Source organism: Hyaena hyaena, unplaced genomic scaffold (genome assembly GCF_003009895.1).
Source record: "Hyaena hyaena isolate Hyena2069 unplaced genomic scaffold, ASM300989v1 scaffold_48, whole genome shotgun sequence".
In the NCBI taxonomy this organism is placed as follows: Eukaryota; Metazoa; Chordata; class Mammalia; order Carnivora; family Hyaenidae; genus Hyaena; species Hyaena hyaena.
The window spans coordinates 3,659,593-3,677,020 of NW_024080680.1; the positions used below are offsets into that span (position 1 = coordinate 3,659,593).

At 43.0% G+C, this 17,428-nt stretch overlaps 1 protein-coding gene across 1 annotated transcript in view; it reads left to right on the forward strand.

The window, feature by feature from the left end:
• The window catches only part of FOXP1 (forkhead box P1), a 597,016-nt gene that overhangs the window by 571,747 nt on the left and 7,841 nt on the right, over positions 1 to 17,428 (forward strand). The window contains exons 14-18 of the mRNA XM_039230557.1: positions 7,953 to 8,154; positions 8,259 to 8,338; positions 8,943 to 9,044; positions 12,632 to 12,753; positions 14,356 to 14,425. Of these exons, the coding sequence (XP_039086488.1) occupies positions 7,953 to 8,154; positions 8,259 to 8,338; positions 8,943 to 9,044; positions 12,632 to 12,753; positions 14,356 to 14,425 (576 nt within the window). The remainder of the gene's footprint in view (positions 1 to 7,952; positions 8,155 to 8,258; positions 8,339 to 8,942; positions 9,045 to 12,631; positions 12,754 to 14,355; positions 14,426 to 17,428) is intronic.

Sequence of the window (17,428 nt, forward strand, 5' to 3'; positions counted from 1 at the left end):
GAGAGCGCCACATAGGTAAGCCTGCCGAGGCCACGAAGGGACCCTTGGGAATCTCCAGGAAGACGTGTGTGAAGCAGCCAGTAAACAGGGAAAAGCAGTCTTGGGGGAAATGCACCAGGGAAGAAGGCTTGTCTTGATTAGTATTTTAAAAAAAAAAAATGTTTTACATTCTAGAAAATTATAACTTTGAAGGGGACCTCCTACTAAATTTATTTTTAACTGTTCTATTGAAAATTCTCTACCACTAGTCAACATTATCTCTTAGTAGCTCAGCACAGTATTTCTTTATTAAAAGAAATAGGCACGAATATTTTTGACTGAAAAATTAATAGCTTTTGAATTCATACACAGCAGGTTTTCTTTTGCAAAGAAGTCCAATATCGCTGCACAGCACTTCTATAACCATTTATTTAGTGTCCAAGTCAAACCTTTGACAGCTAGAGCAGCGCTACAAGCCAATATAAAGAACTCCAAGATGTAAACCAACAATAGGCCGTCTGTGTGAGGTTTGCCATTGTCAAATACATAGATTGTTTGGATTAGTTTATGTAAATGTACTGTTGTATTACCCTTTGAAAAAAAAAAAAGATCACATTTGTGTATGAAAAGTGGTTCCCTTCACAGGCAGCATTATAAATTCCTTATCCTTTAACTTACATGTAAGAAGTAAAAATTGGTGCCTGACAAGCATATATTGTGTGACACTCTGTTGCCGGAGTGAACCTGCCTTCTTTTCATTTATTGGAAAATAGAAAATTTTATTACAGATACCATCTTATAAATCAGGAATTATTAAAATATGTATAGGTGAGGCATTGGGAAATTAATTATAAAAGGTAGACGTGTCGTGTTCTGCATAGATTTTTCACTTCCTTGCCAAAAAAGAAGGGTGGAGGGAAGGCACAGGCATTTCGCAGACCCTTGGTTCTTTCAATTTGAGGGATACAGAGCTATCTGATGATCGATTCTCAGGTGCAAAATATTCGTTTTCCCTGTAATTAATTTATTCCACCTTAAATAATGGAATGCACCATGTATCCTTCTAGAATCTTTGATTTGAAATAAGCAGCCATCAGGATTCAGATCTAACCATAGATGGGGACTTTTCATGTTACAGCCTTGCCAGTAAGTTGATAAAGTTTTTTTTTTTTTCTTTTTTCCATTTCTGTTTAAAAGGAACTTCATGTTTATTTTAAAATTCTTAGTCACTAAGTGATAGAATGCTTTGCTGTAAACGTTGCTTTTCACTGAATGCCATTTGGGTGCTAAGTGTCATTTGTTGTATCCAGTCATCCAACCTGTCCCTGCTTCACTGCATCGGAGAAACTGCCAAACCCTTCTTGGGTTGTTCTTCCCTCAGCTCACAGGCACGTTCCCTGGACTCTGCCATGGGAGAGCTCGTCTTCCCATGCGGGTAGCGGTGGGATAGATATGCCCAGCTCCGGACAGTCTCGAGTGTTGAGACCCGGCTCCAAGCTCATCGCCCCCTGGGGGTGCATAGGTGAGCCTGAGGAGGAGTTCCCAGCCTTCCTTCTCCTTAGGACCCCTTCAGTGACAGCGCCTCCTGCTTTGCCATAAAATTCTTTACACCAAAGAAGAACTTTCCTTCAGTAATTATTTATACCCGGCGCCCACCCGGCGTGTTATTTCGGGAAAGGGAATTCCTGCCTTTAAAGTCAAGCTAGTTTATCAACAAGTATTTATGAAGTAAGCTACTAAAAGCATAGGGCCCCGTCCCTGCCACTGAGGTGTTTGCAGTCTTGTGGGACAAACTAACAGCCACACACACTCACTGCGTGACCTGGGCCCCATGTCGGTGGAACGGCCGACCTGCATCGGGGACTGAGGGAGACTTCGAGGAGAAGTGGTGTCTGAGATGGAGAGGAGTCGGATCTGTGAGACTTTCCTTGGGTTCAGAGTAGGGGCGTGTGTCTGTGAGGAAGGCGACGGGGAGAGGAAGGCGTGTCACGGGCTCAGTGTGGAGGAAGCAGAGGGCCGGCCAACATCAGATAAACTAAGCTTTCCGCTTTTGAATTTATTTTATTTGTCAGCTTTTGCTTTTATGAAGGCTGGGCCCTGCATGGAATAGGAGACGTAAAAGTTTCCCAGAGCGGCCGTATGTTCTAGCAATTGGGTAGGCACAGCGGGAAAAGCCTTTCTTGACATGAGTTTTAAAAGACTGTTCTCCTTTCCGTGTGAAGAGAAGCAAAAAAATCAGACGGTAGTAAACTATCCTGATCAGACTGATGGCTATTCTTTTGTTCCCGACTCAGTAACATTCTCGGAGTAAACACCAGAGTGTATTGCTTGGGGCTTCACGTCTCCACGCTCGCTCCATGGAGGATTTGCTGAGCTGTTTCCTCGGAGGGAAGCATAACTCAGACGACAAAACAATAACAACAAAAAGAAGCATGTCTGTGTTAGGACTTTATTAAGTTGTTAAGGATTTTTTTTTTTTAAGACTTTCCCATCATAATGTCAGGCGACTCCTGTAAATCATAGTTTATAACACTGAGAACACGAGAGGGACACGTTACTTCAGGGTATTCCTGCTCACCGGAACACAACTCCTGACCCTGGCAAAACCACATTCCTTCAGATTTGGTGGGCGAGTAATTACAGCGTAGGTAGTATATCCTTCTTTATGAAAATGTTATAAAACGCTTACAGGAACTTGGATATTTGAAGCGAAATGCAGTGTTACATTTTCCTTTTTACGCATTCTCCTTTCCTCCAACCATAGCAATTAGGACTGTTTTGAAATAGTTTTTAGCTGCTATAAAAACAAAGTGTCCCCCGCCCCCAGCTGAAAAGGGGATCTTTTAACTCTTGAAGAAATGGCTGATCCTCTGGGCTGCTTACAGCTTTGCTTTAGGGTTAGGGAAACAATGCTAGGCAGCCATACAAGATTCTGTAGTCCAACACACACAAGCTATTTTTATATACTGTTTCTCATAAAGCCCTCTCCTCCCCACCCCTCCCCTCCCCTCCCCTCCCCTCCCCTGTACCGTCACTTTCTCATCCACTGCCCTCTGCCAGCGCCTGGCCCAGTGCAGTAGCAGGGACACCACACCAGAGCCCCCCCCTGCCGTGTGCTAGGCTCCCCACGGACGCCCCTCTGGCCTCAGGAAGGCCGGCCCGAAAGCCAGCCTCTCGCGTCTAGAAACGCAGTGCAGTTAACGCAGGCCTCGAGCCTGCTCAGGGCAGTAAAACACGAGCAGCAAAACGAGTTCTGTGAGCCTCAAAGTCCCTACTAAGCAGCTAGGTCCCCTGATGTTTGGGTTTCAGGTCTGTCTTTTGTTCTCAGGATCTGTTTTCATGTGAGGCAAGAGCGCAAACAAAAATAAAAATGAGTTCTTATGGGAATACTTACGACAAGTCTGTTTCTGTCCGGGGTTTACATCAGCGGTTTGTTTATTTTTTAAAAATGTGAGTGACTCATCATCTTTAAAAGAAGAGAGGAGGTTACTGTTGAAAACCTCGAGATTAATCTCTGAGGAAAGGGCTCAGCCGAGTATCAGGCAGCTGACAGAGTTGCGTCTGGGATGCGTAGGCTTCCCAGGATAGTCCTCGTGGAAGGGAGCTGGGGGGCAGCCGGTGGTCCAGAGCTGTAAAACAGCCTGTAAGACAGAAAACCCAGAAAGAAAACCCTACAGCAAGTTGAGGTGACGTACGAGTTCAACTCCTGGCCAGACCCTCACAGCCATTATTCTCTGCCGAAGCCATCACATGACGGAAACTTGCCACATAGAAAATATCAGAGTTACTAACTTTCCTAAACATAGCAACTCCTTTTGAAATAGAAAATGGACACAGTAAGAAAAATAGGAAAAGAAGCCCTCCCAGCCTCCCAGTCGGATGGATCCCTTCCTGCTCTGTGCCCCGGGGGGGGGGTGGGGGGGTGGGGGGGGATTATTTTTAAAACCTTAACTACGATCAGAGACACGAAGCGCACATGCTTTCATTTCTAATTGATGATTGTATTAAGATTTAATAGTTTACAATTAAGATGAATATTTCAAGATTCTAGCAAAACCCACACCGTTCCCGATTTGCTCTTCTGTTCTAAGGCTAATTAATTTTTCTTCTTTCTTTCTTTGTGTGTGTGTCCACTGTTTTCAGACAGACCTTAATTAAAAGAGCAGGTCTGGTTTGAACACAGAGCCTGTTTTGAATCCTCCTTCCCCTGCTCCATGTTATCGCTCCCTCGTGACCTTCCTCCCTGAAGATGGTTTCTCCTCAAGACAAGCATGTGATCATCAAACAAAAGTTTAAAAGTTAACAAACTTCTATGGCAGTTGACAAGGTTGACATTTCATTAACTTGTTACTTCAGCCTTCAAATGATTTCACGAAGCGCAGCATCCCCTGTTTGGAGTTTACAGCTTTTTGTTCTTCCTTCCCTCACAGACTGCAGTCATGTTTAATTTGGAATCGGGGCTCCTTTGGCAAATTAGCAATTAGAACAATTTTGTGGGAATATGTATATGTGTCATTAGTTTTCCTGCAAATTAATAGCAAGGGCAGAGGTCAGGCAGAAATTTTCCACTTGACTGCCGTTCCTCTATTGAGACTTGGCACTTGGTTGTGGAATGGCCACAGCTGCTCTCAGCCACCCTCTTCCTGTAGGAACTGTCTTTTAATTAGTTTACCTCACAGCCATCATTACAAATATTACTGCCTCCCCTCCTCGAAGTAAAATTACTGTTTCTACAAAATATTCCAGTGACATCTTGCACCACCGCACATTGGTGCTGGGGTCACTCGAATGCAGCATTTAATCATCAGATCACCTCCATCCGCGTCTCCTAATTAGAACCCTTACAATACATTTTTATCTGGTAATTAGCTGAGATTGGCTGCTTCCTCTGTGGCTTATTAGAGACCGCCCAGCAGTGGGTGTAAATCACGGTGTCATTTGTCAAGCCTGGTAAGCCCCCTGTCCGCTCTCTTCTGAAGGCTTCTTGTTTATTTCCATTTGCTACCTGTGCTCAGAAGCCTCCAAAAACGCGACTGCGTGTTTCTTTGTGGGCTGTGCGCACCCTGGAGGGATTTTATTTTGCACTGTTGCTTTTTTGGTACAAACAGCCCAGGTGTTAAGACCTTTGGTAAAAGCGACAGATGTCCCGATTCTTTCCACGTTTCATGACACGATACCGTGTGACTTGTCTGATCTACGTGAGCAGCAGGAGATGGATTTGTACTTGCCCAATGTTTACATGAGTTCTGATTGTTTCGGGTGTAGTGGTGTTGGTGTCCTTCCTCACAGAACGGGAAAGGAGGAGGCACCGTTCTTGAGGCCGCCGTGTTTCTGATTTTCATTACGTGTTTCACAAAGTTACGGTGTTTAGGGGTACTGTTCTTGAATGGAAAAGAAAAGCCAAAAAGTAGAGTTGGTCCTCAGAATCGCTTTATGGTCGTTACTCACACTCGCCTTTGACCAGCGTCTGTATTTGATGTTAAGTTCTTCCGGGGCACCAATTAAATGTTCTGTCCCTGTTTTTGTCATTTCTGTTCCAGATGCCTTCTATTTGCTCAGTGATATTTATTGAATGTCATTTATAGGCGGGGATTAAAGCTATTCACTGAATCTTTTCCAAAAATAAGCATACAGAAAAAGGAAGCAGGCTCGTGTTTATTTTTCCCATTTAACTGGGCCTGGCATCACAAGTGTGCATGTGACTTTGGGTTCAGGTTCAACATAGAGGCAAGGTATTTAATCGATCACGAGCCTCAGTTTGCTCATCTGTAAAATGTGACTAATCACATCTCGCTTATCAGTGATGGTATGAGACTTCCGTGAAATCGTGCAGGGGCAGGTGATTTATAGCATGGTTTCTACAGACGGTATCCGTGACTTTACGGAGTGTCTGGATATTCTTAGCCCAGCAGCATCTGAATTTTAAAAGCTGTATCTTTATGAGCAGTAGCCTTTCAGGCACTAATTTCCTTGACCCGTTGCTTGGGCTGATGTTGATACATAGTGTTACTGTACTGGGTCAGTGATTAAGGCCCACGGCAAAGAGGAGGTCGGCCCCCAACCTTCCCCCTTGGCTTTTCAGCTCTGCTGTGTCCCATGGCTGCTCCTCTGAACTGTAAGCACTTCGTCTGCAAATGTGTGTCACGAAGTCAGGTTTCCAGCACTCGTACAGAAAGCAGCTCCCAGCACTGGCCCAGCTTGCTGGGGGATTTGTAAGGGCAGTGTCATCTCCACAGCCCTCTCAGGCATGGGGGTCGGGAGAAGGGCCTGGCGTGAGCAGAGTCAGCGTTTCAAGAGGGGAGTCAGAAAGCATCATACAAGTACAGGCTTGCAACCCGGGATTCTTTGACAAGTACTGTGTTTACATTTTTCAATTAGTATTTACCTAACAACATTCGATCCTTCTTTTTCTCCAAATTATTTATTTTGCTGTGCTGTTTTACGGAACCACCCGAAACACATCGGAAGCATTCTCCTGGCCTTTTTCATTACAAGAGGACAAGTAGGGTTGAGTCTTCTCAACAAATCACACCTTTCAGTATGCTCTTTATGAATCCGGAGGAATCTCATTTTTAATACCTTATACAAATAATGAATGCCTTGTCCGTCTGTAGTGGTGGAATACTTACTTTGTTAAATGATTTGAAATGTGGTTTGAGAAAAACGTTACCAAATAAGCCTACTTTGCATAAGGGTCATGGATTGGGGGCTGCCTATAAGTATGTGAGATGGCAATTATGTGTAAATGGTAATCTGTTGCAAACAACCAAGTTCTTTAGCATAGCCAGACTTAAATTTCTGGAAGAACAAATTTTGGGTGAGGGGGACAAGCCCATTTCTCCAGTCTTATTGAAAAGCACTTCAAGGGTAAGGCCAAATGGAGAGAAGGAATAAGTGTGCCTTCATTTTCCTCTATACTACTTCAAATAAGCAATCCGCTTTTCCTGACTTGATGCTGTAGATTCAGTCCTATTACTGAACATTTGAAACTTGAAGAAAAAAATTTTATAGTTCCCGATCTTTTGTATGTCATTTTTTAAAAAATTAACAGGTTCCAATCCTATATTTGTTAGAGTTTAATGAAGATTACATATAAGGCTTTCAAAGATTAGTCTTCGCCAACCCAACTGATACAACTCAATGATGGTTTTCTGGATCAGTGCCATTCATTTTAATATGAGTCATAGGCTCTACATCTTTGTGATGGCTTCCCCTCTGAAGCAGCCCCTCCCTGTGCTGGCCAGCATGGTGGCCACTGGCTACGTGTGGCTATTTAAGTAAAAGTCTAGGGGCACCTTGGGTGACTCTGTCTGTTAGGCATCCTACTCTTGGTTTCGGCTCAGGTCGTGATTTCAGAGTTAGTGAGTTTGAGCGCAGAGCCTGCTTGGGATTCTCTGGCTCCCTCACTCTCTGACCCTCCCCTGCCCCCTCTCTCTCTCAAAATAAACATTTTTTAAGTTTAGTTTTGATAAAAATTAAGCAAAAACAGCTCCACACTTGAACCAGCACATTGCAAAAGTGGTGTTTGGAGAGCGCGGGTCTAGCCCAGTGTATCCGAAGTGGTGGCTTCTACCGGAACTCCATCTCCCTCCATGCGGTCTGCTAAGCACAGTGTGCTACTCAAGAGGGTTCAAAAGCACAGATGCTGCAAAGACGGTTCTTCATGACTGAAGAAACGTTTTGACCCAGACCTTGTCAGACTCACTGGGCTAGGTAACCCCTTTCTGCAAACGCTCGGTTTGGAAAACACCTGTGTTTCCGCGGGTCAGGAGGACATGGCCAGAGATCCTGTAAACCGCTAAGTGCCCTGTTCTTACATGGGACCTCATCTCCTATTTCAGTTGATTGTAAGTATCTGTTGAGAGAAGCAGAAGCAGCCAGGCATTCCCTGCCTTGCGCCTGCCGGATTTCACATGCCTTCTTGCTCACTGTTTCTTCTGAGGGTCTTCTAAGAATTCTTCTTTTCCTCGCAGCTGAATCTGGTATCGAGTGTCACGCTCTCCAAGTCTGCATCGGAGGCTTCTCCTCAGAGCTTACCTCATACTCCAACGACCCCAACCGCCCCCATCACTCCTGTCACCCAAGGCCCCTCCGTCATCACCACCACCAGCATGCATACGGTGGGACCCATCCGCAGGCGGTACTCAGACAAATACAACGTGCCCATTTCTTCAGGTAGCTACTCCAGCTTAGCCTCATGTGGACTCGTACTACGCAATTCTTGTAGACCAGCCTCTTTTTAAAAAGTGATGATTAATAGGACAATGATTCTCATTTAGCAGATATTGCGCAGAACCAAGAATTTTATAAGAACGCAGAAGTTAGACCACCATTTACATATGCATCTTTAATTAGGCAGGTAAGTAAACAACACAGTATGTGACATTATAGCAAGAGGTATACACATGCATGGATATATTATATTGATGAAGTAGATTTAAAACCGTTTAGTGTGCAAGCATGCTGAAACCTTTTCTATAAGGTTTTTTAAAACTGCAATATATAACATAATTGCTTTTGATTAAGTATTACAATACGACGTGATTATTAGGAAATTCATTTCACACAACAGTGAAAATGAGCCTGTTTAAAGATGGCAAGTCAATTATCACAAGCTACAGTAATCTCTGATCCCTAGAATTAATCTGAGCTCTAAATAATTACTGAGCTTTAATCAGCTAGTGAAATGTTTTGCATTTCTCTTTGATTCTGCTTTATGAATGACTAATAAATTAATATTTCTGTACGGAAACAGAAATAAAAACTCCAAACAATTAGATAATTCCATTTTGAATTTTGCTATTGAACTGTTAAATACAACCATTAATCTCAGATCATTTTGTGAAACCTTTCTTGGGCCGTAGCTCTGAATCGTGGTCATTTTATATTTTCAAGAAACTGTATAATGACGATTCTGCTGATGTGGTCATAAATTATCTTCTTTTGTCACTTTTGCTTCACAGGCCATTCTCGAATCTCCAGAAAAGCAGCTAACACTAAATGAAATCTATAACTGGTTCACACGAATGTTTGCTTATTTTCGGCGCAATGCTGCCACGTGGAAGGTAAGCTTTCTCCCAGGCCTGCTTAGGCGTGGATCTTGCCGTTTTTTAAAAATTTTTTATTAATGTTTTTTTAAGTTTATTTATTTTGAGAGAGAGCACGTGTGCGAGTGAGGGAGGGGCAGAGAGAGAATCCCAAGCAGGCTCAGTGCTTTCAGCACAAGCCCCACACAGGACTCGATCCCACAAACCGTGAGATCACCACCTGGGCCCAGATCAAGTGTCAGACACTTAACCAACTAAGCCAACCAGGCACCCCGGATCTTGCCATTTACAAAAGAGCGTGTTGTAAGTTACATGTGTATTGTTTTGAGGCACATCAAGAGTCAAATTTATGGGAGTATTTTATGGAGAAAATAGTTTATTGGGATTCTCCTGCTACACTGGCATCAGATTTATCATTTCTTTCTGGTTATATAATATGTAGGGAAAACTCATGCTTTGCAGTCTTAAGTTACCACCAGATTTTGCCAAGATGCATCGCTAACTTCTTTTTCCACCAGGGGAGATCAGATAAACTTCACATAACCTTCACAGGTTTTATAAAAACAAAAAAACACACACAAAACAAAAAGCTCCTTCCTGTAATTAGTAGAGAAACCTAGAGAATCTAAGTAGTAACACTGTATGGGGGAGTCATTTCAGGAGAGCAAAATACATTATTAAAGTTTTTGAATTTAGCTTTTTTTTTTTTTTTTTTTGCATCAAACATCAAACGATTAATCCAAGATTCATAGATAGTCTGAAAAAGAAAATTCTGTACCTTCACTCTAACACCATTTGCTATAACACAGACCAGATTCCTCAACTCAACGGGGGAAGGCCCTCACCAGACTGGAGGATCACAGATTCCTTTAGTATTTTTTCTGCTATATTCATTGAAGCCCTCACAAATTTGTGATTCTTTACTGCTCTTAATTTCTTGGTTTCACTGTTCCTGCTACAGAAGAGGGCAGGTCCGATGTGACTTTTTTTTTCTTTTACTACCTAGAATTGTTAGACTCCCCAAATTCCACCACATTCAGGAACATTTAAAATGCAAATATCTTAGGATATGCTACATGTCATTATTATAAATATAGAGATTTATGATAGGATGCAAAGGAAATTTGCTTTGCTACATTTTAAATTTTAGACAGGACAAAAACAAAAACAGAAAACACATTTCCTCTGTTACGTTCTTGATAAATGAGCATTTTAAAATACAATGAATATAACTGTAGAATTAATTTATCAACGTTACACAGCCCTGTGTATCTGTTATGGCTCAAAGTGTCCCTTTTTTGTTTCCATTAAAACACGTGGGCGCTGAAGGAGACCTCTGTTGAAGATCTTACCCTTTCTTCCTCAGCCTCCCATAGGAGATAAAGTACAAAGTATCTTGAGCTATGAATGCTTTTCCAGCTACAGGAAGTATAAGCATGAAGCAGACATTTTCTTCCAGTTGCCTTTTTTAAATAGCAAATGATCAAATTTAAAAATAATTACTAGTTGTGAATATGAAATTTAAGCTCAGATCTACAGCTTTAAGTTTTTCATTTTTGCAAACTACAGGAAAAAGTGCCATCAGGATGAACAATCCTAGATAAAGTCCTGAATGACTCATAAACACGTATACACTTCTCTGCGTGTCCTCGTTTGTATTATAATCTTAAAAGATGAAGTGCCCAGTTTAAGTTACGACTAAAAGGGGCTTACTCATCTTTTTGGGAAAACTGGATTTCTAGATACTTTCGTATCGACGTGCAGTCTTGGAAAACAAACCCTAAGTTTGAGTTTCTATCTTACGTGGCCGTATGTGCTTCAGACAGATCGATAGCAATCCTTCTGGCACATGTGGTTTCTTTAGACCTTTTGCAGGGCTAAACATGTCGATGCTTATTTTTAAATATTAGACAATGATAAGGTTGAAGGGAAATGTTGATTTCTTTCCCATTTGTGTCTTCTCTGTGTATACATGAGCCGTCTGGGATTTTTTAAAAGAAAATTGGGGTTTATCTTAACCTCCTCAGGATTACTCTTACAGGAGGTAAGAGGAGACTCGAAGTATCCCTCTGCTGTGCCTTCGTGCAGTATAAAAAAAGAAAATGCTTCTTGAAAGAGCAGACTCTAATTATACTTGGGAGGGCAAATTTCTTCCCGTAGAACATGAGAAGACATTGCAGAGATTTTTCTTTTGTTTGGTTCTTACGCAAACCTCTTGCGCCACTTGGAATCAGAGGTGTCCTTCCATAAGCAACTGGGTGTTTTGAACCTCCCCCAATTATGCTGACATTGCTCAAAAACTCTGAGACTTTATCCTGTGGATTCCCCTTGTGAGGAGTTGGTAACTTAGCTGTGAAATAAAACTTGCCTCCTTATCTTCCGGATTGAAACAGAAAAATCCTCACTCTCTGGTTTGACCCCTCACGGAGTCACCGGTGGTGATAACCTAAAAATGGAAACCCTTCTCCGGAAGCTTGGAGAGGGAGGGCCGCAGGTGGCACCAGACGTGGAATGAGGGAGTGGAGGTACTGTGAGGCTCGGGAGATGGGATTGCTGCGCCCCCTCTTCCTGCCACAGTGGTCACCTTGCTTCTTCCCTCTAAGAAGAAAGTTTTGAGTACATGACGTGAGTCTTTCTGCAATGTCCTTGTGGCTCATTTTTCAACCAAGAAGGCCTCCTCCTGGCCCCGTTTTTTCTGAAAATCAAAGGAAAGATAAGCTGTTGAGTTGAGATCCCCTTTCTGGTGGAGTGTAGATGGCAAGGGTCTCAGAATGATCTTAGAAGTGACTTTTAACCTCTAGAAAGAAACATGGTTGGGGGGGTGGGGGGGGGGAGAAATATGCGTCTTTAGGAGCCATCAGCTTCAGGAGTATCTTGTTGCCACTGAGAGTTCTGCTCATGTGCTCCTGTGGCGTTTTCTCTTCATTAAGATAATTGCCCTTAGCAGGGGCCAAGTTTTTGTAGATACTGGGGAAGGTAAGCATAGCTTGATGACGGATACCAATGCACTGGGGATCGTGTCATTCCCTTATCCTGTCACCCACAGGAGACAATGCTCTCAATGGCAAAATCCAATTTAGATAAATCTGACAAAACCCGTAGAAGTTACTAAAGCCAAAATATTGAACAAAAAAGAACTAGAACAAAATGGACTTAACAGTCTTACCACCTGGCACGATTTCTTTATATACCCTTTTTTACAGGAGAGAAGTGGGGTTAAAGGGGACAGTTGTATGGTTTTACGTGTTTCTCTCTTTTGGAGTCATATTAACAATATTTTCAGATTTTTACTGTGAAACCTATTTGGAGCTGATACGCATATTAAGTATTTCTTCCAGTTCACTACTACCAGAGACGAAATTTAAATGCCAAAGTATAATTGATGATGGATAATTTTGGTTTTTGGTTTTTGGTTTTGTTTTTGTTTTTTAATTTCTCCTCTCGGAAGAGGCATCCTTCACCACAAGAAGGTCGTCCACGGGGGTGGTAGCTTCAGGTCTTGGGGACGGTGTTACAAATGTGGACTGTGAGGCTGAATGTACTGCTGATTTTGGAGTCTTTTCTTATAGCAAATGTAAATGTTCTCTCTTTTATACTTGCTGCAGAATGCAGTGCGTCATAATCTTAGTCTTCACAAGTGTTTTGTGCGAGTAGAAAACGTTAAAGGGGCAGTATGGACAGTGGATGAAGTAGAATTCCAAAAACGAAGGCCACAAAAGATCAGTGGGTAAGTCCACCATGTTTGAACTTCTTAGCCTAGCTTGGATTGTGCTATAACAAGTGTAAAGTAGAGGCTTTTGGCTGCTAGATGGTGTTAGACCAGAGAACTGGATCCACGTTGTCTCAATTAAGGGAAGCAAAAAAGCATTTCATCCCTCCTGTTTTGTATACCCACCAGTCCCCCTGCCCTGCTTGCCGGTCTTTGTTACATCACACGCTAGTAGCTTTTAGGTGGCAATGCATATTAACCCTCACAAACCATTTGCTTATGCTTATTGCATTTTATTTTCTTTTTCCTGTTCCCTGTATTGGATGTCTGTTCTGCCCCCCAACCCCGTCTCCTTTTGTTGCCACTCCATCTCCTTTGCTGCCGCTCCTACCCCAGGGTGCCATTCGCACCAACCTCTCACTGCATAAGTGCTTTATCAGAGTAGAGGATGAGTTTGGGTCCTTTTGGACAGTTGATGATGAAGAGTTTAAACGTGGCCGCCATATTCAACGAGGCCGTCCTCGCAAATACTGCCCCGATGAAAACTTTGACGAGCTTGTCGCACAGTAAGAGCCTTTACTTGCTTTTGTTTTTTTTTTCTGCTGTTGCTTTGGCTTTGCATGGTTGACTCATCCCATGTAGTTTTGCATTTCACCAAGTAGCAGTGCCACGGCTTTCTGCAATGGAACTAAATTGTGTGATTTGTACATGTATTTCTCTTGTTTCTCTTTGGAACACCAGTGCCTTGAATAATGCTTTTTTGACGTCTTTAATGCAAATATTGGTTGTATTTTGATTCAGCAGCTTAGCGGGGGGGGGGGGGGGGGGGGGGGGGGGGGGGCAGCGGGAGGGACCCTTTAAGCCCAGATGCTTTGGCGGGAAAAGGCAGCTTTTATTTAGAGTTAAAATGGGTCTTTAAATTTCTTGTTACTTGCTCATTCAGTGTAATAATGTAAGCGAGGTAAAATGAATGATTAGAGAGAAATCAATAACAGCAAATACACTTCCTTTAAAGGCCAGTCATAAATCCGGGTGACTTCCTCCTGGAAGCCACACCTTCCCTTCCGCGTAGGCTGGAGACCTTTTGTCTGCCCCTGATTAGTTAAGGGACACAGCACCAGATGTCCTCACCACCGCCACATGTGGCTGTGCGAGCAAGGTTTCATCCCAGCCTCTGTCCATAGGAACAGCCCTTCCTCCTCCGGTCATTCTGGAGTTGGACTCATGGAGAGGACTCTGCCGGCTCGCTGACCTCCCCTAGCCCGATGCCCCAGAGTTTCGGCCTTTCTTGTGGATTCATGGCCGCCACTAAAACTTGGCAGAGAGCGGTCCATATTTTTGCGAGAAAAACATTCCCCAGTGGAGGGGCTGGTCTAACTTAAGCCAGAATTGTACACCCAGGAGGATCCTGGAAGAGGAAAGTCATCCCTAGAGGCGTCCACCCACCCCAGCCCTATACTACAGTCCAGGGCTGTGGGGAAAACCTACCTTTTCTTGGGTTGTGTGAAGGGGGGAAATTTCGGATTTGGAAGGATACCAGGAAGCTTAAGATAAAACTTAGCTAGGAACTCAGGGGGAGGATTGCGTTTAACTTTGAGTTTTTATCTTTTTCTCATGCAGTAACCCTTCCCTTATTAAAAACATGCAAAGCAGCCACGCCTACTGCACACCTCTCAATGCAGCTTTACAGGTAAGATTAATGGTCGTCCCGAATATGCAGCAGAGGCCCGTGTCTCCCCCACTCATTTCAAAATATATTAGCCTCACTCTAATTAGATATTAAATTTTAATTCCGTTAAACTTTTTTCTTAAGTGCACAAAGCATCGTACTCCCTGGAGGCAAACACATTGGGCTGTTTCAGCATTAGCAGGATGCTTAGCATTTTGAATATTGTGGCAAAAAAATTAAAAGTTCACTTATTAATATTTATCAGCAGTATCATAATTTCCATCCTCTTATTTCAGAATTTCACTTGAGGCAAAAATACCACAAGTGTAATTACTCTAGCACAGCTATTAATGTGCTGGATGATAGGCCACTGGATCACATGACCTTCTATTGTTCACGGGCTTAAAGAGAAAGCAGAGCTTTTTATTTCTTCTTCTCAAGTCTGTTTTAGCATCTTTAGTCCATTGCGGGGGCAGGGGGAAGCGATCCCCATTCGGTTCGCTTGGTAAAACTACAAGGTTTCTGCTTGAACCAGAGAGGTGTTCAGGAGAACCCTTTACGTTCCCAGCAGATTGCTCAAGATTACATAATGAACGCACAGAATGTTTGTTTCCTCCTGACAGACCAGGCGCTCATTACATAACCAGCGTTACCCCGGGATGAAGAGCCTGGTAACGAGCAGGAGTGAGTTTACCCCCCAGCCCCGAGTTAACCAAGGCAGACAAGCCTTCTAGCCATCGCTTTCCTCAGTGATCCAGTTTGAGTGGGACCCCGGCTTCTTGCTAACTTTAAAAAGATATTTTCTCTAGATCGTTTGGACACATGTAATCCAGTGCCATCAAGAATTGTACAGCTCTTGATAGGCGTGCCTTTAACACCCCAGAATGGGTACTTTGGCCTTACAATGTGCTGTGCCCCTCCAGAGGGCCCTCATACACACACAGATACAACCATTTACTGAGAAACAACCAAATTTGAAAAAGACTCCTTAAGGGAGAAGGGGAGAGAATGAAAAATGGTTGAGATACTTAACCTTTTGGGAACAGAGCAAGTGCAGTGAAGAGGAGACCAGGACAGCGCCAGGTCGTCACTGAACAAACATTTTCTGGGCACCTAACCCGCCACCTCCAGAATCAGGACAGGCTCCCAGCAGCAGAGGCTCCACCTTTAACGCCGTTGCTGTTCAGAGGCAAATGCACTGAACTGAACTTAGCTTGTCAGTAATTATATTTATTTATTTTTAGCCTGAACCAACTTTACTAGGAGGAACTACTTTCTGAGTTTCTGTTAATTACTTGTAGTTTACACAGTAACTTTAGAAAAGCAAATGAGCGCATGCTTAGATGCCGCCACTGTAAATACCATTCATTAGTAACTTATTTTCCCTGGAGTCTTGTGAAGTGTGAATTTAAAGGCTGCTCTATCTGGAAGAGTATTAAGATTACAAGCACATTTTACATTCATGAGGCGGAAAGGAAAGAGAAAAAAAAAAAAAAAAAGGCAGTGATCCTCTGGATTCTCTTAACTATGTGACTGATTTAAATTAGCGTGGCTTATCCTGACAGACCTGTTCACGTTTCATCTCGAAAACGGTGGTTTTGGGCGTGCTCTGTCCCCTTCCTCTAGTCCCTTCCAGTGGTAACCCCAGCCTGTCCTGCACTCTCCCCACAACACTTTGCGTCCCTCACGAGGTGAGGCGAATACATGGATGCAGATTCACAATTTGAGGAATGGATCTTTTTTCCTCTCCTCTAGGAGTTCGGATCCGTGGTCAGTAGACAGTCTCCTGTAACTAACTTTCTGCTGGGCAAATTAAATCAGGATTCTACCAGCAGCCTTTGCTTCCCATGATTGCCCATTTCCATTTTTCAAGACAAGTAAAAATAATAGTGGAACAACATCTTAAAAAGATTACTAGAGCAACATAATGCATGATATACAATATATAAAATAGGACAGCAGAATCCACTACAGAAATAAAACATTGGACGTGAGACAGATTGCATTATGCTCTGAAAAAGTGAAGTAACTAAGGGTAACCGTAAAGCTTCTTATTTATAGACTGCCTTTCCCCCCGAGGATCCTGAGCATGGTTCATGTTCCAGGAGCAGTGCTACCTACAGACTTCTGCCCCATTGCTTGAGCACCTGAGTTTTGGGTTTTTGGGAGTTTTGGGGTTTTTTTCTTTTTTTTTTTTTTTTTTTTGGCAGACGTGCCAGTGTGATACGAAACCACACACAGTAGTTCCCGGGACCATTTATATAATTAAGTCCATTATACAAATTGTAACCCACCTGCTCCCACTGTAGGCATCGGCTGCAAAAAAGAAGCACTTTGTAACACAACAGTAGTCGGTGGGAAATGTTTCTAACTTGTGGGGGGGGCGGGGTGTTTTGATCACTCACTCCACAAAGAATGTGCAAGGGGCTCTCCTTCATTCTCTTTGCTGCCCACTTAAGGGATAAGGCTCGCTTTCTTCACTCACATTTTGTTGCCTCACAACCAAAGGGATCAGTAGAAGTGCTTACCTTTTGGATGCCTTTCACCACTGTGGCTGTTGGGCCTCAGCCCATGTTTTGATTGACCTTCACCTGGGACAATAGGAGAGCCAAGGAGAACAGATCATCTTAAAAAGGTTGCTCTACCATAGGGTGACCAACTTCTTCCACAGAACACATTCTTACACATACTGCGGTTTTGCATTTACCTCTCAGTTTTTGACTTGAGAAGCTGCTAGAGAAACAAATCCCAAGCTCTAGAGATGCCCCCACTTGCACCAGGTTCTGACTGTGTAATAGTGAAATGCCCTCACGAGAGCTGACGGTTCCTGCTGAACTTCCATGATCCGGAGAGAGACGTGATCACGGAGTTGTCGCAAATCAAGGCAGTTAAGATGCTTGTCCAGCTGCAGTTTGCAAAAAAAAAAAAAAAAAAAACTGGCAACAGTTCCTGATTTTTGCTCGGCCAAAAAAAAGAAAAATGCTTTATTGCAATTACAACAGATCCGTTGCAAAAAGTACTTGA